Source organism: Coptis chinensis, unplaced genomic scaffold (assembly GCF_015680905.1).
Source record: "Coptis chinensis isolate HL-2020 unplaced genomic scaffold, ASM1568090v1 utg1343_pilon_pilon, whole genome shotgun sequence".
In the NCBI taxonomy this organism is placed as follows: Eukaryota; Viridiplantae; Streptophyta; class Magnoliopsida; order Ranunculales; family Ranunculaceae; genus Coptis; species Coptis chinensis.
The window spans coordinates 110245-133681 of record NW_028238100.1 but is presented as its reverse complement, the minus strand read 5'-3'; the positions used below and the strand labels follow the sequence as shown (position 1 = coordinate 133681).

Sequence of the window (23437 nt, the reverse complement as noted above, 5' to 3'; positions counted from 1 at the left end):
AAACAATATTTCACTGTTGTGGGATTGTAGCTGAGAGACGCGACGCGATCACTAAAGTATTTTACTAAATATTTGGGGTAAAATAATAAAAACAAAAGCATATACCACAAAAACTGACAAAGTAGTAAAAGAGTATATAAATACGGTAAATTATTAGGTAATAACCAGTAGACACAGGGGCAAAAATGGCATAAAAAGTGGAAGAGAGAGAGATACATAAAAAACAATATTTCACTGTTGCGCGACTGTAGCTGAGGGGCACGATCACTAAAGTATTTTACTAAACACTTGGGGTAAAATAGTAAAAACAAAAGCATGTACCACAAAAACTGGCAAAATAATAAAAGAGTATATAAATAGGGTTAAATTATATTAGGTAATAACCATAATGCAAAGGGGCAAAAATGACATAAAAAGTGGAGAAGTGATTGAGAGATACATAAAAAACAATATTTCACTATTGCGGGACTGTAATTGAGGGGTGTGATCACTAAAATACACTTGGGATAAAATAGTAAAAACAAAAACATGTACCACAAAAACTAACGAAGTAGTAAAAGAGTATATAAATAGGGTTGAATTATATTAGGTAATAACCAGAATGCACAGGGGAAAAAATGGCATAAAAGTGGAAAAGTGATTGAGAGATACATAAAAAAACAATATTTCACTGTTGCGGGATTGTGTACTTTAGGGTTAACAGGTTTTCTAGGCTCCATATGAATCCGACTTCCAGATAGCACATATGGCATCAACAGGGGAGATAGACGCTATAATCACAATCGATACTGATTTTGTGCCATTACTATACGAAGAAATTAGCGAAGCTGTCAAGCTTCCGCAGATAATCTTCAAAGATGACAATAGATGTGACTTGTTCGACTTTGACAAATTTCGGGCGTCTCAGTTCTTTAAAAAATTCTGAAAAAGCATCTTCTGCATGCATCGCATGTGGATGTAGTTATATAAATAAAGAGAAAGGAGTGTCACTCCTCAGTGCATTTTCTATGAGCAGGAATACTGTTAAGAAAAGTACAGAAGAATTTGTACTGGGCCTTCTTCATGGTAAAGGTGAAAAGTTGGATTACCGAAACAGATTTGAAAAAGTCGTTAAAGTATTCTTATATGGGTGTTGGTGTTGGTGTTGGTGTTGGTCTGTTGTTATTTTTCTCCGCCTCCTGGATTTGGCATTATCTTTTACTAATTTAAAAATTCTTACCCTAAGCTACTGTCCCGCAACAGTATTATAATATTTGTTTATTATGTGATTTGTGACTCTTGGTCACACTTTTTAAGACGGTTTTGCCCATATTATTTTCCTATTTTTACAATAGTACCCTTGTTGTCCTTAATCATTTAGTTTGGGCATAAAAACATGTGCGTCAGCACATGCATCATGCTAGTATATTTATATTTGCATTGACTTACTTGGGTGTCAAACTACTCAAAAACAACAACTACTAATTATGGATCCACACTTATAGAAACGTGAGATACTTTACATACTTTAACATTTTAAAAATTCACATCATCTCCTATTAAAAAAATTCATCCTCTAGTGAAAAAAAATTCTAATACTTCTAAATTAAGAAGGAGGGTCTCTCTCATAGTAAATCTAAATTAACTCAACTATTAAAACGGGATCTCTCCCCAAATAAAAGACGGGTTTAAAACACAATTAAAGCGTGTATTCAACTAAAACGGGATCCTTTCTCCAATCAAATCATACGATTTGTCACGAAATTTGTATATGTTCTTAAACAAGTTTTCAAAAGAGCATGTGTGTATACACGGGCCTACTTTCAAGTCTTAATCTAAAGTTGGTACCTAATGAATGAGGCCTACTCTTCATCTCAAGGTCCTTACGAGGTTTTTGCTCCACCACCTTCCGATTTAGATAACCCATGGAGCTATGGTATGGTTACATCTTAGAGAATATATGTTGTCATACCTATACCTCACGTTGATCAAAGTTATCTTCTGAACTTTGTTCCGGATTTTGACACTCTATATGAGGTTAGCATTAGGTTTATTTTAAAATTAAATTATATTTGGTTTATAGTGATGATTTTTCTTAAAGTTATTGATTGTTTTGTATGCTACACTTAAGGCACGATATGCTGTCACAACTAATGATGCCTAAGATGTGCTACTTGTTTATGACTACAACCGACGAGTACTATCATTATTTGGTGACCGAGCGAGAAGAGAAAAAAAAAAGTCACAGGATAGAGTCGTGGAGTTAGAAGCGTAGTTGATAGAAATGACATTGCGAGAATCACGGTTAGGGAGCAAATCAAATAAGAGGCAACCTGGCGAGGATTTGAACTGAAGTTAGTTTAGATTTTTTTTTTATTTGTATTGATTGATGTTTGTATGGATTATGTTTAGTTGAATAGACGCATTAATTGTTGAGTTGTGGAATGGATTGTGGAGTGAATAGATTGGATTGGTGAGTTGTGGAATAATTGGAATGAATTTGTATATGAAAAGAAGAACAAGTGTCTTCAGTTCTTTACTCTGTAAGGTACAGACGACAGAGTTTTTGCCATCCGTCCATTTAATTAAAACTAGAGACAAACGACAAAGACATTTTTGCCGTCTATATAGAAATAACCAACAGACAACAGAAACTATGTTGTCCGTCTTCCGACAACTTATTTTGGCAGTTGCTAGACAAGGCTACAAATTTTGTTGGATTTATCACACCAGCCAAATTTAAAACCCTTATAACAATTCCATTGAAATGACATTTTGGTGTTTGGGTTGCTATATGACCATTTAGCAGCCCATAGAGCACTCGCTGGACTTGCTATTATAGAGTATTTTATTACGTGCTATTTCATTCTTCCTTTTGTGGTTCTGTTAGACGTTTTGAGCATCCTTTAGACAATTATTTTATGTGATCTAAACGTGTACTTTCACATAAACTAGTGAAACTACTGACATGCAGTCTACCAAAACTCATTAATTACTTCTAAATATATACCTTTCACTCTACTAATCTCAAAAATAATTATTGAAAAAAAAACGTACTAGTCTCTTTTATTTTTTGTGCTAACTGGGTGTCTGGGCTAGCTTACGCGCACCTCGACTAATCCCGGGGCCCTAGTTAGAAATTTGATAGGATAATGCCTCGCCAGTGGCCTTGAAGGGAATCTAACTAGTGACCATTGGAGAGCAAACCCAAAGCTGGACTGGTCTCATAAATACTTCAAGAGCAAGGAGCATTTCCTGAAGAACATGGAGTTTACCTTGCAACATATGATTTACAAGTATTTGGTAGACCTAATTTTCTGAGTTTTCCAAACTGCTCCAAAGCATAAAAATGTTTAGGTAATTAGATGTCCATTATGCGCAGAGTGCACCTATACGCAAGCATGAAAGACATTGATTGCAGTACTTTTTGGTGCAATACACTTTTACTCGTGCTTTATGAGTGTCCTAGATTTAATCAAACACTCTCTCCTCCGCACACTAGCTTTACTAATTAATTAATTCACCAAGGAAAATTGGGATGCACTCTACCCCTGCGACTTTCTATCCAACATTGTGTTTTTCGAGCAAGCAAGCACACGAGCGGCTTGAAAGGATTCTAAGGGTGTGTTTGTTATGATGGAAACACTATGGAAAGGAAAGGAAAATAAGAGTGGTCCACCTTTTCCATAGTTTTTAAGGCGTTTGTTTACCCATGGAAAGGAAATGGGTTTTTCCATATGGAAACAAATGGAAAAGGTTTTGTGTCTTTAGCTAACTCCTTAAAATTTTGTGGAAAGGAAAGGAAAGGAAATAGATAAATAGGGACTTACTACTAATACACTCCACTCAACAATACAATTATTCATTTCCATAGCTTTTGCAAACAAACATGATTATTCTTTTCCCCGCTTTTACTTTCCTTTGAAAATGGGTTTTCCAAACACATACCATTTAAAATTATTTCCTTTCCATTCCATTCCATAGTGGACCACCAATTTTATTTCCTTTCATTTCCATGAGTTAAAATTTAACAAACACACCCTAATAGTCATACATATGCTCAGCAATTAAACACTAGAAAATCAATCTAACGCTTTAAACAGGAATGCATCACGTGAAAATACTACAATGTTAAACCTCTCACAACGTTTCCGAAGTTGATTATTAATCTATGAACAGGTGCTAGTGACAAGCAAGGAACAAAATATATATTTGATATATATTGTTTTTTTATACACCGATTCGATATATATCTACTGAATATTGAATATTTTTTTTCCAATATATATCGGAATTTCCGATATAACAATATATATCGACCGATATATGCGATATATCTTATATAAATTGTTGACTTTTATTGATATTGTTGACTTTGACTAAATATTGTTGACTTTGATCGATATATGATCGATATTTCTAATATAATCGACAATATTTCCGATATATCGATATACAAAACAAAATTTTGACGGGTCACAAAAAAACTAGATATATCCAATATATTCGATATATATCGGTTTTTGAGTACACCGATATATTCACCGAATTCGATATTTTAATCCTTAGTGACAAATAAAGTTGCAAAAGGAGAAACACGTGTCTGCTTTTTACCCGAGCACAAGCACACGACTGCTTTAAAATTTCCAGGTTACCAACAAAAACACACAACGGCCTTTTTACCCAGTCTTTAGCGTGTATAAGCAGGTTGCATTGGAGAGCGTTTTTGAGTTCTAATATACCCATGGTTTGAACTTTGAACCCACACACTTCTCTCGTTGGGTTCTGGGAAGATGCTTGCCAAAGTCCGGACGGATGTACTCATGTAGAACTGCTGAAGTTGTAAACTAAATCACAAGAAAATTACTTCTCGATATCAGGACAACAAGTGGATTATGTGGGGAAAAAAACCGAAGTAAGCAAACAAATGCACAGTTTTATAGCAGGGGAAAATATATATCAATAAAAAGTCCTTAGCAGTACTTAGAGCATTTGCAATGAAGGTGAATAAAAGGGGTTTCCAGTTTTGTTGGAAAATGGATGTGCAATACAGAGGTGAAAAACTGGTGACTTTAGTCCCCAGTTGATTTCAAGGTGAAACCTTTCATCGAGATAGTAGTTAACTTGTTAACTTCGAACGGGATGTTGGATTCCGCCTCGTGTTGTTTTTTTTTTTTTTTTTTTATTTCCGGACGGAATCATTCCGTCTCGCTTGTTTTTTCGATTTTTTTTTGTTTTTTAACTTCACACAAAATACCGGACGAGATGTTACATTCCATCTGAACAAAAAGCCTCCAGACGGAATTTAACATCCCGTCCGAAATATTTTATTCACCTTTGCATTGCACAGCTTTACCTTGTTTTTCACCAAAACGGTAAAAGAGGGTGAATAAATGCTGAGGTGGCGGTGATAAGGGGGGGATTATTTTCACTTGCATTGGGAATGCTCTTAATGAGAGTGGTAGGAAAACTGGTAATTTAGCAATCGCCTTATCAGCTTTGAAGTCGTGCTGAACTGTTCCCACATCAAGTCCCCTGACAAGCTGTTTGAGCAGCCGCAATCAATTACTGGATATTAAAACCTTATGAAATCCATATAAAACAAGAGACTAAACAAAGAGCACAGATACATCATTCTTGAAATGAATTACATTCCTTTGAATTGATGATCTCAAAGGTTAATGACAAAATTTATAAAAAATAAATAATAAAAAATGATGACCTCAAGCAGAAACAGCTTCTTTACATCTCTCTCCTTCAAAAGCAGATTTTGTTTCTTCCGAAAACTTTGGAGCTTTTGGAGTCAATCCAAGAACCTTGAACATCATCTGATCAGCGTCAAAATCGTTGTTTGGTGTTGTCAACAGCTTCTCACCACTGAAAATTGAATTGGCACCAGCTAGGAAGCACAGAGCTTGCTCGGACATGGAAAACCGGACACGTCCGGCTGATAGTCTCACCATAGCTTTTGGCATTACAATACGCGCAGTGGCAATCATCCGAATCATCTCCCATATTTCGACTGGCTGTATAATATGAATGCACAAAAATGAACCTTTTTAAGTCATTAACTTTGAAGAATTGTTACAAAGTAGCAAGCGTACAAGCTTCACTTAAAAAAAGATAATAACAAAATGGGAGTTGAGTTAATACGGTTGGACCATTGCACTTTTTGAACATTATGATATCCAACTCAAAACCAATTGGTGATACGTGAAGAGGCCCAGGAGCATTTATACTATACCACAAGGCTTCACACATCCAATGTGGGACTACAACTTCTCAACACGCCCCTCACATGTGGAATTACTGAGGCTAACACACTTGGGTGAGACATGGAGTAAACAATATCTTTGGGCCCCTGATACTAATTATTAATGAAGAAGAAAGTTTAGAGAGAAAAGAGAGTACGACTTAATGGGTTTCGAGTTTCGACATTCTCTCACCCTTCTTATATAGGGAAATATTTGTTTCACAATATGGAAAACATTATTGCAATAGATTTCTTCTGGCTGACACCAATTACACGATGAAATGCCAATAGGCACTTACAAATGAACCGGTCCAAATAGTTTGATAATAAACCATTCTTGCATTTGGTACAGATGAGTGGAACACTGGAACATATCCTTTGTAAATGGTATTTCAACACAACAATATAAACAGGAAAGAACAAATATCAAAGTACCTTCTGATTTTCAAGAGGTGTGCCTTTGACAGGAACCAGTGCATTGATTGGTACACTCTCCGGGTGTGTTGGGAGTGTTGCCAGTGTATGCAAAAGGCCAACTCTGTCATCCTCTGCTTCTCCAAGCCCAATTATTCCTCCTGTTGACAGACGGTATAAGAAGATTGTAAATCTCTCAAGGGCAGGGGGTGATCATATTCAACTCCTACAGAATCATTTCACCTAATCTGTATGCTATCCCCTCTCCCAACCTAGAGACCAACATAAGTATTGAGGATCCATATCAGATCCCAACTTTGAAGGAAAATCACAGAAATCAGGTAGTACACCATTTGTAGTGCCAGAAAACAAGGTTTGGAAAATGGGAGGTGGTTCGAATATGGTGATCTGGGTGAAGATGGTCAAGCTTGGTGGTGGTCTTTGAGCTTCTGTCTCTTTTTTTTTTGTTCTTCTTAAGAGAAAAACTACTTTTGTGTTTAACTCATTCAAGTGCATCTATGTAAATCTGCCTTATTTTTCAGTATCTGTGTCTTTTCTCCCAGTTTGTTCTATAAAATTTCAAAACCCCATGGGAAGCATCCAGGTTCCTATTGCAATATTTACAGTAGAGTACACTATAGCATCAGAATTTACGCTTTCGTTGATAAAAGAATATACCTGAACAGACACTGATTCCTGCTTCACGCACAAATGCAAGAGTTTCCAGGCGTTCATCATAAGATCTTGTTGTTATGACATTAGGATAATACTCTCTTGAAGTATCGAGATTATGATTGTATGCTGTGAGCCCTGCCTTCTTGAGCTCCATGGCTTGCTGCTTCTCTAGCATGCCCAATGTACAACAGACCTCCATGCCCATTTCCCTGGGAACATCCGAAATCAGGTGTATAGAGTAAGCCCTTTGTAAATGGTAGGAACTTATATAAATTGGTGTTCGACCTTCTTAATGTAGTCTTACGAACTCAATCACATTCACGCACTACACTACGTGGTGCATGAACCAAGTTCAGGTAAGACACCAAAAAGTCAGATTGCTAATACGACAATATTTTGGCTTCTATTCAACCACTCATTTATTGCTTGATAAGATTTTCCAAGAAGTTAAACTTGTGGGTGATTGTGCACAAACTAATGCAAACTCAATTACTTTGCATAAAAAGAAACACATCTCAAAGATCAGGGCCTGGGTCAACTAGTTGAGTCTTGGACGAGTTGTTTCCCTTGCAGCAAACAACCTTATCGTGAACCCTGAACACTAAAGATCGACCTGCCTCTCATCAGAAGAACTACTTCCCTTGAACCAATGCGCCTACCCTGCTTGTTGAAACCCTTAACAGGTAGAGGAATTCAGATTTGCAGTGCCCTTTATGCACACAAATAACACTCAAACATAAAACTAATTTTCAATTCAAAACAATCCACTGTAGTAAAAAAAAAGTATGTGTTCCTCTGCTAAAAGTCAACAGAAACTGGCAGCATCATACTTCTCTTTAGCATGATCTATAAACTCATAAGCTTATATACTTTGGAATTCAAGTTTCTCCTAATCAAAAAGGTCATACTACTGCTTAAAGTTTATTAGATCTCTTCATTACCTTATTTCCTTTACATAGTCAAGAATCTGGTTGAAATTGGTTTTCCTGCCCACTGTATCTCTCCACGCAGCACCCATGCAGAAACGAGTACTACCAGCATCTTTTGCCTGCAAAAGTTTAAAGAATGGAGTTCAAAATAATTTCCCAATTTTTTTATTTATTTTTTATTCCTTTTTTTTTTTGGAGAGTCTTGGCTTTCTGGTTCGTCCAAAAGTAGAATTGAGAAAGTACCTCGCAGTTGTCAGTTGATCATCTTAACAAATACACTATTTTACTCTAGATATAATATCACATGCGAAACAATTTCAAAAGATTATTAACCATTAGCGTGGTCATCTTTTGCATATAAAAAAAAACTATAGTTGTCGGATTTTGCACAAGGCCACACATGGGATAAAATAATTGTTTTTAAATATCTCGCTGAAAATTTTGTTTAATGGAATATAGTTGTAAAGACATTAATCAAGTGAGCAGAGCGAACGATCTTGGCAGAAGGGTGGTTATGCGGACAAAAACTAAGTTGGTTGGTTTCTGTCTGTCTGTCCTCACCTATCCCTCTCCCTCTCCCTCTCAACCAAACCCTAACTCTCTCTCTCTCCCCACCCACAAACCCATCTCTCCCTCTCTCTTCTCCACCCTCCGCTCACGCCCCCACTGCTTAGCAGTTATCTAGTTAAAGTCACTTTTTTTTTTCCAAAGTAAGCGAGGGTTAGGCCGACCCTCACCTGTATTAAAATTACAGTCACATTGTTTCACACTGTTTCAACTTTTTGAAGATATGCAATGTAGCATTAAATATAATAGAAACTACACCTTCTGTGCCGCCTCTAGAACAACATCCTTGTTCATCAGCTTCTGGGCTTTTAATCCAGTGTCATATCTCGACGATTGTGGGCAATAAGAACAATCCTCACTGCATCCACCTGTCTTCACAGAAAGAAGAGTACACTGCTGAACTTCCCTGAAGTTATGAGCGTATCTATGGACTTGAGCCTACAACAAGCCACGTATCCCATAATTCATATGACGATGGCATAACCTTATAACAAATGAACAATATAAAAAAATGAGGATGTCCAACCAATATCTATTTGAAATTTAAATGAAGAATTGAGTGAAACTCACCCCGTGGAAGAGAAGGTCGAGAAGGGGAGAATTGTAAATGGATTTGATTTCATCTGTGCTCCAATCATTTCGAGGCCCATCACGAATAGTTCTCTCTGCTTGAACAGCAGCGGCTGAAGAAGAAAATGAAAATGAGGAGCAACTTAGAATGCATGGACGTAGGCCAAGTTGCTGCACTGATCGAATCATCTTCGTTTTTCTTCCCTTCTTTCAAATTACTAGCTTTCAACTCGTTTCAACTAGTTTAACAGTTCCCAACTACCTCTGTATCTCCGTCATGGTTATATAACCGAAATTGCCCTCAACTTCTCTTCTAAAGACAAGATTTTTATGGGTTATGGGTTGGGCCGTGTAGGCAGGAGTCACCCATTACTAGTTGCCCACTCTTGTTCGTCTCCTCAAAAGTCTCACAGCCCCCAAATCTCTTAACCATATACATTCACACCCCTTGCTTAACTATGGGTTCTGCTAACAAGCTTCATCTCAAAACCCAACAACAAGTAGTGACACAGAAGACAAAAAAACTAGCCCCAACATGGATATTGAGTCAATAGCTTTACCACCACCACCTTTCACACTAGATGAATTACAAGAAGACTTGATACTAAGTAAATCTGAATACTTGACTAGACAAGAAGTGATTAGACGTAGGTATCGTAGATTAAAGTTAGAGATTAAGGTGTATGAAGATTACTATTGGGCATTAATGGAAGATTATAGGGTTAAACATAGAGAGTACTATTGGAATTATGGGAAGAGTCCATTTAAAGAAGAAGAAGAAATGGAGAATGGTAATAGAGTTGAAAATGGGAATGTTGTTGTGGAAGGGGTTGATGAGAATGGGAAGTTAGGGCTAGGGCTTAATGAGAATTGTAGTAGTGGAGGTAGTGGGATTGTGAAGAATAGGAAGTGTGCTTTTAGTGGTTGTAAATCCAAGGCCATGGCGCTAACCAACTATTGTCATCTTCATATTTTGTTGGATACTAAACAGAAGCTGTATAAAGCTTGCAATTATATTGTCAAGAGGTTTGGTTTTTTACGCCTTTTATTGGGTTTAAGTATGTGGTTTTATAGATATTTAGTGGTTGGTTGGTTGCTTGATTTTGTTGTATCTTGTTCATTAAAAGCAAATATTTTGTTGAACTATTACATTTAGACATTTAGCCAAATCTTTATGCATTTAGTCAACTATTTATTTACACTGATTCTATTTACAATGTAGATGATGACTAGAATGCCCTATTGTTTTTTTTGTGTTATTGTTGTTCTATAAAGATTCAGGCATCTGATTGCTTCGAACCGAAGATATGCTTTGTAGTGATATATATTATCAACGGTGATTCGATTTATAGCATATGTAATAACTTGAATGCCTTTTTATTTGATTAAATTGTTTTGTGTAAGATACCTAATTGTTTGACCGTGTCAAGTGGCGCAAATGTGTTTTAGGCCTGTGTTTATTGAAATGTTAAACTTAGATAACTAAGCTGATTCAATCTAAAGCATAACTGCATAAATACTGTTTGATGAACTCCCTTGTGTTCACTGTATTACAATTGGCTATTAATCTCCAAGAGATTCATATCATATAGGTCCTTTTATAGTTTTATATTTCAAATTTTATTATTCCAGTTTAAGGAGGGTAATTTTATGCATTGGAGTTGAATGGCTTAAACCTCTTTGAAGACTTGTATGGTGTGATTCAGTACTTCAGTTTGCTTTTTGTTTTTTCCCTTCTGGTGACATTTTGTCCACTCAAATTTTGTATTGTTTGTTTTTCTACAGTCAACATACTGGACCTGTTCATTGCGGCAAACCAATATTGAGGTCCACTGAACCTTCTCTATGCTCTGTGCACTTTGAAAAGGCTCAGAAACACGTCACAAGAGCTTTGAAGAAGGCAGGTCTTAACATCTCCTCAGCAAGTAAACTGGCACCTAAGTTTCACGTTATAGTTGCAGAATCTGTTCGTCATATCAATACGAAAAGAAGAGAAAAAGGAGGGACAACTGTTAGCACTGCTGTGGTTAAGGAGGAAAATGCTGGATAAGCTGGTTGATCTGTTATTACAGAACTGACTTTAAAATGTCATTTGTATAAAAAGAAATGTAAGTTTTGGTCCTAATTGTATGTATCAGGTAGTGAGGAATTACTAAATTTATCTGCTCAGATATCTGTGTATAAGAGCAGCGTTTCTCTGGAAAATTACTGCCACCCACCACTCTATTATGCTTAAAGAATTTTTGCTTCTGTGACATTATAATTTGTGTATCATTATTTACTGAACTCTGACATTTACTTTCAGTTGGCACAAACTAAATATAAGAGGCGTGGAGTTGCTGGCAGGTTTTGGTTGGAAAGCATAAAGGGGCACTAGTGTTGGTGGTTTTTTACTAACAAATGCATGATCTCTTCAGGGGGTCCGAATTTCTGATGGTGCGACTCATCTTTCTTCAGTGGAGCAGATTGTTAACTGATTGAATCAAAATATGAATATTACTGACAAGATACATCTACTACAGGCAATTCTTATAGGAATTAAGCTTTTTATGATGAATATTGCAAAATGTATAGAGAATTCTGTTTGAAGTCCAGAGTGCTGCGATTTTCTTTGGCATAATGATTCGTAATGTTGATACCATACCGATCACTGTACTCTTGATTCCTACAACTGTCTAAAGATATAATTTCAGTGTAATTGGAGTTGCATTTGTTACTTTTAGATTTTAGCAGCACTTCTTTTATCACCTCCACTGTATGGATATACCACCGGTACCTGAATGTGTACACATTAGTTTGGTTGTGAGGCTATTAGGTGAGGAATGCGTAGAGTTGGTTTGTCTTTGTGACTGTCAGATGCGAATTCAGTTTGGGAATCTTCTGCAAGTTAAAACACTAAAAGGAATAGGTTTTCAAGTTCATACTGCTTTAACTCATAAACTTTGTGACTGTCAGATGCGAATTCAGTTTGGAAGAGATAACGTTCATACTGCCTTAAGCTACCAAATTCACGTATTCTCTTTAGTGAATTATTTCACTACTATACCTCGCTCAAAAAGCTCATTTAGTTGCCATTTTAACAGATCAAGGCTGTTAGGTACTGCTGATTGCTAAACCATTTAGTTAACGGCCTTCCATTGCACTTTTATAACAAAATGCTACACTTTTGCAATATCTAATATAATTTTCGATGTGGAGATTTGAAGTCCTTAATAAGTAACAGTTAAAGCATGCATACGGCAGCTAGGAAAATAAATAGATGTCTGAAAAAATATGGCGCATCACATTCAAATCAACCCAAAATATGGCGTTTAAGTACTGCCTAAGCCAAGTGTTCAATTATTTTCTCCTTCCTCCATTCAGTACACTTTTGTTCTATTTTCACAATATCTAAGGTACAGTTGAGAGGACATTAAACAGAAAGGATATTAAAATTTGCACGAGTGTTAATATGTCATGTCCTTGCTTCTCCCTAGCAAGACTTCTTGTACCTAGTCTGAAAGATGATCCTTGCTGCTTGATCTTCTTCCTTCATGTCGACTGGAGTGTCTACTGTGTTTGTGGCGCTTGTGCAAGTGTGAATGCTCGTCCTTATCCACAGAGCTTCTTGGTCTTCGAGGAGGTGAAGGGTCCTATACCATGAGCAATGTGAATTACAAATTTATTTTAGGTACTATGACGATATCCAGTAATTCCTTACTAAGATTAATTATAGCTTCATCCGAAGCTCATATGAGGATCAAACATTGAGTTAGCTGACCAACTCTGACTTCATCTGATAAAACTGTGGTCATCTAACTCTCGGTTCTCCCCACGTTGTCACTTAATCCATGTTTACCAATATAAAGATTAGCAAGCAGAGAGCGTTACCTCAAAACGTGTTAGATACCGTCCTTCTGGGGGAGGGGAAATACCAAGCCTTTTCAGATCATCATAAGGAATTGGCCGCCTGTTAATAAAGAGAAACAACATGTAAATAAAATGTTGTATATTCTCCTTTGAGATGATATTGCAAGGAGCCAAGGAGGATAAAGGATGAAAGGATGAAGTTTTAAGAAGACTATTAGGATTTCGCCATAGAGAAACCAAAGATGGAATCTTATAGTATCAGCAGCCAAGCATAGAGTGGTGCATCTATGAATAATTAGTGAATCAATTAGAAGTTCATACAGTGGTGCTCGAAATGGTCTCTCTCGTCCTCCAAAACGAAGCTGGCCTGACTCTTTCTTACCACCAAGGCCACCTCCTGTTGATGGAATATAAGGTTAAACTTATAAATACGATGAATATACAAACACTGTAAAAATGACAAATTCGTAACTAACCTAACCTTCGAGGAATCCAGCCCGGCATCAGTTGCTGCCGGTTATAATCCACAATGATTTCAATGTCATCAATGATGGAATGGTGAGCATCCTGCACACAGAAGAAGACAATGCAAGAAAACCTTTATTAGCAGTAAATATTAAGGGTGGAATTTGAGCTGAGCGGATCGGGCTCGGCTCGAACTCGTTCATTTAATAAATGAGACAAACTTGAGCTTATATTATAGCTCGTTTAACAAACGAGCTTGATGAAGCTCTGCTCGATAAGCGAATTATTCAGGCTCGGGCTCGTTCATATATTATATGAGCCAAGCTATGAACTTTTTTCAAAGCTCACTTAATAAACGAGCTGAGCTTGAGAATAGTGAAGCTCGGTTTGATTAGCTCGAATTCCACCCTTAGCAGTAATTACAGAAAGGATACTAAAGATGGAAGGATAAAATCATGTTATTTCTACATGATAAATTTTTTTTATGTATTTGTCCAACCACTAAAATGCTTTCTAGGGTGCAGCTGTGTTTGGTATCCTTGCAAATTTAGGAAAACTTAGCAGGTTGGGAAAAACAAATAAGGTGATACAAGGGGCTTGGTTGTCTTGGTAGAAGCCCCTCCACCAAAATCCCTATCTAAGAAGATTTAAAAGAGATTTTAGCAACAAGCAAAAACCTTTCATTGCAACCAGAAAACTCTTGCTAAAGTTGCAGGAATACAAAAGCTGAAAAATGTAGAAACAGTGAAATCTATCAATTTGAGTGAAAGGCACCTGATATGCACGACGCATCTCTCTTTGAGATTGAAACTCCACAAAAGCATAACCACATGATGCACCAGTTACTGCAAATCATAAGTTAACATGAAAGTTCAAAAGTAGACCTCATGGTCGATACTGCACCAAATGCAATACTTGAAAATTTCACGTCAAACTCACCAATGTGTCGAACCAAACGCAAGTTCTTCACCTTCCCGTACTTACTCATTGCCTTAAATCCAACAAAACAAATCTGAATTATCTTTATACTAGTTAGAAGAAGAAGAAAAAAAATGAGTGGGGTACCTTGTGAAGGGTGTGTTCATTAGTGAGGCGAGAAAGACGACCAAGAAACAAAATACAGTAAGGATCACCAATGAGGTTTGCATCTCCAAAGGGGTCATCTGTTATTTTTTAAGTAAAGAATGGATTTTTAGTACAAGTAAATAAAAATAAAGAGAGTTTACATACATACATACATAGGCCAGCTGAAGAACAGAGAAGAGCTCTATAAACGGCGTTATCATGAGGAAGAATGTCCGTTCCGTCTATGCTTCCTGATTGAATCGGGTGGTACGAATCGGCATAGAACACCGAGTTTGCGTTACCACTACTCATTTCGACCACTCCTATTAATGTTTCTGTGTAAGTCCAGTGGGAGCTATATATGTACTGCTAAAGCCAGATATAATCACCCCAACTACAAAAATGTCATTCCAATGGACAGCTAAAAAGGGTTTTAAATTTGGAAGGAGTTTAGCCAAAATTAAGATATTTGGGTAGCAACTGCTATAATAATTTCGGGAGACGGACGGCATAGTTTCTAAGCCGTCCGTCCATGTATTAATTTCGACAGATGTTAGAAACTATATCGTCAGTCCAAAAAAATTTCAAAAAATATAGATGGACGGTGAAACTATGTCGTCCGTATCATTTAGCACTTCAAAACAAACACGGATTGGTTTTTTGATTTTGGAAAACCAAATTTGGTTGACATTGGAAATACTCATTTTTTAAATACAAAAGAAAAACTAAAAAAAAAAAAAAAATCATATACAAAATTTGGCACTTAAAACAAATGTGGCTAATTAAATTTTAGCAGTTCTCCATTGGACTTGTTTTCAACTATTTCAAAATCTCATAAATTGATGAAATTCCACCATATATCGATACATCCCACTCACAATATTATAGTATGTGAAATTATGAAAAGGTTAACTAGTATTACTTTTTACTAGTTTTGAGTGCTGGAATTGGATTTTTATCCACACTTTTGTGTTCCCCAATTCAAGAGGGGGAAATTAGAGTCTCAAGATAAAAAAGTTGGGAAATCCTAATTGGCTCATCTAAGTAGGGAGTAATACCTTAACCCATTATGAAATTTAGGCAAATCTGGCACTGACAACACTATGAATCTCTGCGAAAATACCAAAATACTTTACAGATGATGAGATGAAGATGCTAAGAGAGAGAGAGCTATCTTGGTGCCAGGCTATCGGACATTTACAGTGGATTTTTCTTTTAATAACACACGTGGAATTGATCAGTTTATACCACGTGATTTATCTCAAGGATTCTCTTCTTGGCTAACCAGTAGGCATGATCCTGAGCTATTTGATTACCTTGCTTAGTTACTACTTACTACACACCTAGGAGGCTAGGAGTATATATGATGCTGAACCCTCAATAACCAGCCTTAACTCATGACATCTACTTCAGAAGTTCTGAAACCCTGATATCCAAAGCTAAAATGCATGACTTTAATGATCTGGTCTTTCTACAAAATCAACTTCTAGACAAGTTCCAGAAAAAAACGGTTATATTATTGACCAAACACAGCCATAAACAATACAAAACACTGAATGTTTTCAATGGAACTAAAATAAGCTGAAGAAGACTGCAAACGCAAGCCTTTTTTATATTTTTTTTCTCATTGGTGTCAACAAGGGTTGATCCTGCAACCCATAATGTGAGTATATTGACCTTACTATCCCTGTATACTTGTTTAAATTGTGGATGCTTATTTATATTCATGTACATGCATGATTTCCACGCTGTATTCATCCCTCATGTTCGTTTGTTTCCAACGCTACTGCAAAAGTAGATAAATTTACAAGAATTAGAATATCTACGTACTATTTGTAACTGAAACAAGAAGGCAGAGATTGTAAACTTCACTACTGACCTTTACAAAACCCCAGCAATCAACAGGTAGTTCTCATGTATATGAGTATATCACAAAAGGAGAGGGACTGGTTGAAAGAATTTTCTTGGATGTATCAATTAGTCACTGTAACCAGCTTGAGAAAGCCGAACATGCGCACGCCGTATTATATCCACCAGCTCTTCATTTAGAAATTCCAGATCACCAGAGTTACGTAGATGGGGAAAGGAAGGAGCGATACAGTCTGCAGCAACCTCAACTATCTCCCATTGAGAGAGTTCAGTGGCAATTTGAATGATCTTCAAAGCCAAGTTCCTGTTGGAACTTAAGCATGACACAACCACTCTCAAGGCATCATCCCGAAAATCTTCCAAGAGCCAAATTTCAGCAAGCCAGCACAGTTCTAAATACGGATGCACCTCTTGTAGCTGACCCACAACATCCATATTATTCCATATGCATCCCAAACTGGGTTTTGGAAGCTCGTCGGAATAGAACCAGTGGATGAGTTTAGACAATGCTTTCCAACCGACTGGAACCTTTATGTTGTGTGAACGGCTGCACAGACACAGAAGAGCACAGGAAAAACATGAACTTAAAGAGAGGCTAACAGCATATTTATAATAATGCATATCTGATATGTAAGTTATTGAAATCTAGTCCGCTAAACGGCTTGGCCATTTGGGACAATATTTTCACAAGCTTCCAGACATGGCGTGTTTATCTATTCAAAACAGTTTTAAATAAAAATATCAATTAGTAAAGTTTCACTATGAAAGTGGCACTTCGTTGAAACATGGTTCTAACAACATTAAAAAATAGAGCTCCCAAGCTGAGGCCTATTAATAGTACGGATGGATCTGGCACTTATGCCACCTGGGTTTGCACACAGGCACAGCATATGAATTGTATAGATTCTGACTACAATATTAGGTGGAACACACTTTTAAAAAACATCTAGTAACAAAAACTTTGAACATTTATTTGGGTACTGTATGTATATGCATATAAAAAATGAATAGGAGCTGAGTATATGTTAATTTCGTGTGGCACCTTTCCTGCATTCCTGACTGGAACAATGCTTTAAAGTAGTCAGAACTCAACCACAACATGATTTTGTGGACATGCATGTGTGGTGATGATAGAGAACAATATCTACAAGTCCAGTCCACTGCTTCATCGTTTTTAGCTTCGACGACCATATCACTGCAGGATAAACATGGAAAGTTAGAGCCACCATTTTGGTTACTACAACCAAGTTTCCTCTATAGACAGTAACAACCAACACAATTCGGTCATAACATATGATTAATTAAAAAAATATATCTTCGGAGAGCGTACCCTCACGGTGACCAATATAGCAAACTGGTATTTCTAACCAAATACAATTGGTTGCTCACATATACCACAACAGTAGCATAGTGAATAAGAATTCAGATCATCTGCACACGAGTAGAACTCTAAATTGTACAGCTTCAACAAACTCAGGTCATCGAGTCGTCTGGTGGCTGAATTGGACTCGCCAGATCAACGACTTAGCAAAGTGATAGTACAAACCATACAAGTTCAACACATGCACTTTGATTAAAATTTAGGAGATAATTATATGGTTCTCTGGATTGCAAACTAAAATTTATAGACAAAGAAGACCCTACCAAAAATGGAGTCCAGAGGGTCCAAGAGCAGGTGTAAAGTCGCAGCATGACACTTTAGTACCCCACTTTGGACGATTTCTGCTGAGGAGTTGAGATAGAGAATTGAAGTCACAGCCTCTAGCGAGCATTTTGAGAGGCTTCACAATATCGTCATCCACTTGTACAAACCCCATATAAACAAATTCCAACAGTTTCATCAGAAACTTCTGATCAACTCGGGCAGATAAACGAACTTCTCTCTGAAAATTCCTACATGGCTTCTCAGTATCTTGTCCCACTGAAGATCCATCACAGATTGTTCCATTGGAAATGGAAGGGGATTCCACAGATGGAAACAAGGATGGACATCTAACCTTAAGAATGACTCCATGACCTGTCAAACTTTCCCCACTGAAAAGCTTAAAATGCACGTCAGCAAGTTCCTTTTCATAGAGTGCTTTCCCAATCCTTCTGCCAAATCTGCTGGGAAAACCATAAAGGCCAAAAAACCTAAGAATATGTGCCGCCCACCATCTAAGTCCAGAACTATTAGAGTTGCTACTGGAGACAGTCTGCAATTTATCAATAAAAGTCCGAACATCGAAACTTCCAAGATTCACACCGCCAGCTAATTGACTAGAGGTTACTTCACCATGATTTGCTACAGTCCTACAGTCTCGTATCAATTCACCTAGCCCCCACATGCTAAAAAACAATAGAGTGTCTCCACTGTCCCAATCTTCGGTGTCAAGCGTACAACATGTATTGTGATTGGACGTAGAATGCGAACTAGGGGAATCGCTTGCATTACTGCTCAGGCACCACGCTGTAAAGGTTGACAGAACCATTATGCCATCATATTCAATAATAAAGCTACGATACTTTGGCAAAACTGATACACATGACAACACTATCAAATCATTGACAGTCTGGACTTTATTCACCACACTGAAATTTGCCCCAAATTTGCGGGAATCTATAGTACCAAGAACGTATTCCAGATAGACCTCCACATTGTATGAAGATAATTCAGATAAGATGTATGTAGCTTGGGATGCAATATACTTGCAGGGAGAATGGATCATTAGCAGAACCGCTTTAGAAGCAGGTTCCACGTTGGATGCTTCCAGAGAAACTTGGCGCTTTTGTTGAACTGCATCCATCAGTATCAAGCTATCAAAGAAACACAAGAACAAGCATTATTAACATTTTGTAGCACAGTAACTGCAAACTCAGTTCCAAAGACATACAACATTAACTGGCACCATTAATTGGAAATTCTAAATTGTGAACAAAATATTCATTTTAAGCAGTTTTTCAAAAATACAAATAGTCCCCAAGGCTACACAATGGCTACTGCCTCATTTTAACATTGCTTGCTGCATCAATAATGAAAAATAATTGAAAGGTAAAGCAGCCCAAATTAGGAATACAATGGTTGCCTTTTGAGTAGTGTTAAGGACTGAGAACAGCTTTTAATTGTCATCTGAGGTCAATGTTTTCAGCAAAAAAAAGGTCAACGTTCACCTACAGGAAAGTTTGGGGATTGGTTACAGACCACTCCAGTCCCGCCCAACAAAAATCAATGAATGTACACTTGCTGGACTGAAACAAGAAACAATAAGTGCAGGATTGTTTGGGGAGAGAAAGGGTACCATCCACAGGTGATTAGAATGTTAAGCGAGTGGCTGTTTCCTTGTGCTTCAGGGTTGAAGTTTTCCGAGCAGTGTGTTGCAAGCCATCCAAGAATATCCCAGATATATGGCCTTAAAACTAAAAGATAATTAGCATCAAGACCCTTGCGTGCTGCATCTGCTAATTCTTTCAGTGACGCGCCACTTTCAAGTTGTTTGCGTTTGTAAAAATTGTCTACAAGAAGATTAAGAAGAACTCTATCAACCCCAAGCTTCCAAAAGTAAGTATGATGTTCTCCAGACCAACGAGTTATTGATGCTAGCTTGCATGCCAGAGCAAGGAGAGGCACTTGATTGGTAGCAACCTTTCCAGAGCATGAGTTCCATCCACCCAATGCATCAATTATGGCTTTGACAACTGACTCACAACAAGTTTTCGCAATTGTTAACCATCCTTGTTCTGATTTCTGCATATTAAGGAACCCTTGATTATTTCCCAAATAAAATACACCAAAGGTGCACAATCACAAAAACAGGAAATTATTCATACCGCTAAACATAAGGTAAGCTTGAACGCTTTCACTCGCACAAATTGAGGTTGTGAGCTTTCCATGCAATGCAAAATCATCGGTAGAAGGGTCTCTCCGTTGTCAAGGAGCTTCTTGGCCCCGTCACCACACAGAGCTGATATGAAAGAAAAAAAAAATGGTTACTGCAAGACACAGTAGCAGGTCTACCTATACGTGCATTTCAGAATGCTCGGTAAAGAAATTACCATAAGAAAGTGGTGGCTACCTAAGGCAGAATACACCTGCAACACGGCAACTTCTACAGAAGAATCAGTCTTTGTACATATGCCTCCTAAGCCTTCCATCAATTTCACATTACTCCAAACAGGGTACCTAGAAGGAGGCCAGCGCGACAATATGGTCTCCAAAAGAGATGCCATCTCTTGAAAACATTCAAATGGTTTACTTCCATCAATAAATCCCTGCAAACAATATACAATACATTCTACAGCCTTGCTTTCTTTCAAAATTTCCCAGACCTCATTCTGACTTCTAAGACTCTTTGCTCCCAACTTTAAGAGGACACGGTTCAAAGCAGTAGCACATGAAATTACAATCGACGATTGTGGAAAAGATAGCAAGTACGAAAACGAACCAACAAGCTTCAACAACTGGTGCAAAGTAATATAATTGCCCAAAACGTCAACAAACGTTACTGTTACTTCTGCTGTCATTCCAAGTAATGCCTCATTCCTAGTTTTGGTAATTCCAATAAGTGCCAACACTATATCAGCAATAGAATCCTGAAATCCATCAAAAGCAATACATAAATATTCAATCTTTAACAAAAGTTAGATGAGATAAGTAAGTAAGTACCTTAACAAGTGAATGTTGCAACGTATCAGATGAGATACAAGCAATAAATGCAGAAATAGAACGAATAGCAAGTCTTTGAATCTCAATATCCATGGATTGCCATTTCCTTCCTTCATTATAATGACATCTGGCAACAATCAACCAATCAAAACTAAACTAAAAGCATGCTTAAACTTATATAATAATAATAATAATTTGACAATCATGTAAAGGAGATATATTTATTACTTGGTTATTCCGAGATTGAGAGCTTGATAGAGTCGCTGATGATGGGTGATCATTGTTTGCTGGGTGTGCTGCTTCGATTCTTTGCACTTTTTCGGTTTAATGACAATGATTTATTCATTATTATTATGAGGTTTACTCAATTTTCTACAACAAATTTTTTGGGTTAAGTTATAACAGAGTCTTCTTATTTTAAGTTCATCTTATAAGTACTGTATAAAAAAAAAAACAAATACACATCGTTTTAGAGATGGTTATTTGACAAATATAATTTCGTTTCATATCATATTTAACTTTAATAGATTAATTTAAAATAAATGTATAATTTGATTTTCGGTTTCAAATCAATTTTGATAATTATAATATTGATTTTATGAAATTATTTTAATAAAAGGTGGATTTATTTGGAGTGTTTATGGACCACATTTAATTTTGTTCTCTTCAATATTGAAACATTTGTTATAACTAAGTGGTAATTATTTGACAACCTCTTTTCCGTGAGATCACATTTTATTTCGTTGTTTTTAATATTAAAACATGTATCATAATTAGTATACTGCATGGGTGGGGGAAAAAATGGAGGGCCGAAGAAATGAGAACAAAGTCAAGAGATAGAAAGAGAGAGAGAGTTTGGGTGAATAAACATTTAAAAAAAGGGATATTATGGGGGGCCCTTAAAATAAAATATGAGAAAACAAGTCTTGAAGATCTTTAAGGGCGACAGATAGCCTATATATTTTAAACCAGTTTTTAAAACTCATTTATATTGGTTTTTACAAACTCTCAAACCAATCTAGTAATAATCTCTGTATAAGTCCAACAATTTAAAATCACATCCACAATCACGACTAAGTACTGATAATTATTTAAAAACCCGTAATTATATTATCATTTTCGCCAATATTAGATATAAAGAATGTATATAGGATTTGTAATATCATAAATTATTTCACATATTACATTTCCCTAGTTAGTGAAAAAGTTTTTGGGAAGGTTTGGATTTTATTTTCCCGACAAAGGGTGTTTTTGGGATTTGAATCTATTGGATTTAACCTTTGGTTTTAGACTTGCTTGGATTGAATAATTTTATGAAATAAGTGAGAAAAGTTAAGAATGAATAATTTGATATTCTCCAATAAAATTTTGGTAATACATTCATATTTTTTGTTATATAAAAACTACATAAGTGATAAATTCTGAAAGACAATGTTATTTTAAGGGGTTTGTGAGAGTGTGAAATAGAGAGAAAGAAGGGTTTGTGGCTTTGGGAGAGGGAGAGAATTATTTTAAGGGTGTTAAAGTCCTGGATTTGAATAATTTTAAAATAAGTTTTAAATCGTTGAAATCAAACCTAAGTGATAATTATTTAAAAATTCCCTTGATAAATCTCATCAGGATCTAACATTCCTAGTTAGTAAAAACATTTAATTCGGTTATAATTTTATACGGTAGTTTGTGAATAATTTGATATTCTCCAATAAAATTTTGGTAATACATTTATATATATATATCTTACAGAACATAAGTCAAAACCTTGTAAAATCATTTATATCACATGTTTTAACTAAAATATATATATCTTACAGAACATAAGTCAAAACCTTATAAAATCATTTATATCACATGTTTTAACTAAAATAAAACATATTTACAATATAAAAAAAAAACTCTCCAAACATACATATGGATTGTTTTCAAGACGTAAATCATGTCTATGACTCATCAAAATGTTAGGTAACTTTTGAACGCGATGAAAATTAAAATTAACTAGTATGGGAGTTATATTGTCATCATTTATCAATATTTTTGAACAAAACATGAATTTGTTAAAATTTATAACTAAAAGACAGTATTACCCATGCAAAGAGTTACACTTAAGAAAATGTGTCGAGGGTATTAGAGAGAAATAAAGTGAAAAATAATTCCACGTCACTA

General features: G+C 36.3%; 4 protein-coding genes across 7 annotated transcripts; 1 reads left to right on the top strand and 3 right to left on the bottom strand.

The window, feature by feature from the left end:
• Window positions 1-5434: 5434 nt before the first annotated feature.
• Window positions 5435-9696, bottom strand: BIO2 (Radical SAM superfamily protein). Its single transcript, XM_086586600.1, has 7 exons — window positions 9388-9696; window positions 9076-9255; window positions 8263-8369; window positions 7325-7530; window positions 6668-6807; window positions 5702-6005; window positions 5435-5522 (listed from the first exon to the last, which is right to left on the bottom strand). Exons 1-6 carry the CDS (start codon window positions 9574-9576, stop codon window positions 5703-5705), a joined length of 1125 nt encoding a protein of 374 aa, XP_086442726.1. The 5' UTR covers window positions 9577-9696; the 3' UTR covers window positions 5435-5522; window position 5702.
• Window positions 9697-9731: 35 nt separating this feature from the next.
• Window positions 9732-12109, top strand: LOC147474105 (uncharacterized). Of its 2 annotated transcripts, XR_015210104.1 has the most exons (3): window positions 9732-10413; window positions 11173-11495; window positions 11693-12109. XR_015210104.1 is itself a non-coding variant. In XM_086586601.1 (2 exons), exons 1-2 carry the CDS (start codon window positions 9923-9925, stop codon window positions 11435-11437), a joined length of 756 nt encoding a protein of 251 aa, XP_086442727.1. In that variant the 5' UTR covers window positions 9791-9922; the 3' UTR covers window positions 11438-11650. The 2 variants fall into 2 exon arrangements, 1 of the variants encoding a protein (XP_086442727.1); XM_086586601.1 differs by lacking the exon at window positions 11693-12109 and having other exon boundaries at window positions 9791-10413; window positions 11173-11650.
• A 540-nt stretch (window positions 12110-12649) lies between these two features.
• Window positions 12650-15168, bottom strand: LOC147474104 (RNA-binding (RRM/RBD/RNP motifs) family protein). Of its 2 annotated transcripts, none has more exons than XM_086586631.1 (8): window positions 14940-15168; window positions 14767-14864; window positions 14641-14692; window positions 14476-14546; window positions 13713-13803; window positions 13558-13633; window positions 13258-13336; window positions 12650-13019 (listed from the first exon to the last, which is right to left on the bottom strand). In XM_086586631.1, exons 1-8 carry the CDS (start codon window positions 15076-15078, stop codon window positions 12879-12881), a joined length of 747 nt encoding a protein of 248 aa, XP_086442757.1. In that variant the 5' UTR covers window positions 15079-15168; the 3' UTR covers window positions 12650-12878. The 2 variants fall into 2 exon arrangements, with proteins under 2 accessions (XP_086442757.1, XP_086442758.1); XM_086586632.1 differs by having other exon boundaries at window positions 14936-15120.
• A 1100-nt stretch (window positions 15169-16268) lies between these two features.
• LOC147474103 (BTB/POZ domain-containing protein At1g04390-like) lies at window positions 16269-21713 on the bottom strand. Of its 2 annotated transcripts, XM_086586598.1 has the most exons (9): window positions 21506-21713; window positions 21278-21404; window positions 20688-21204; window positions 20443-20576; window positions 19914-20359; window positions 18280-19431; window positions 17678-17830; window positions 16646-17182; window positions 16269-16552 (listed from the first exon to the last, which is right to left on the bottom strand). In XM_086586598.1, the coding sequence occupies exons 1-8, from the start codon at window positions 21556-21558 to the stop codon at window positions 16744-16746; spliced, it is 3021 nt and encodes a 1006-aa protein (XP_086442724.1). In that variant the 5' UTR covers window positions 21559-21713; the 3' UTR covers window positions 16269-16552; window positions 16646-16743. The 2 variants fall into 2 exon arrangements, with proteins under 2 accessions (XP_086442724.1, XP_086442725.1); XM_086586599.1 differs by lacking the exons at window positions 21278-21404; window positions 21506-21713 and having other exon boundaries at window positions 20688-20883; window positions 21057-21194.
• Between the last annotated feature and the right edge of the window lie 1724 nt (window positions 21714-23437).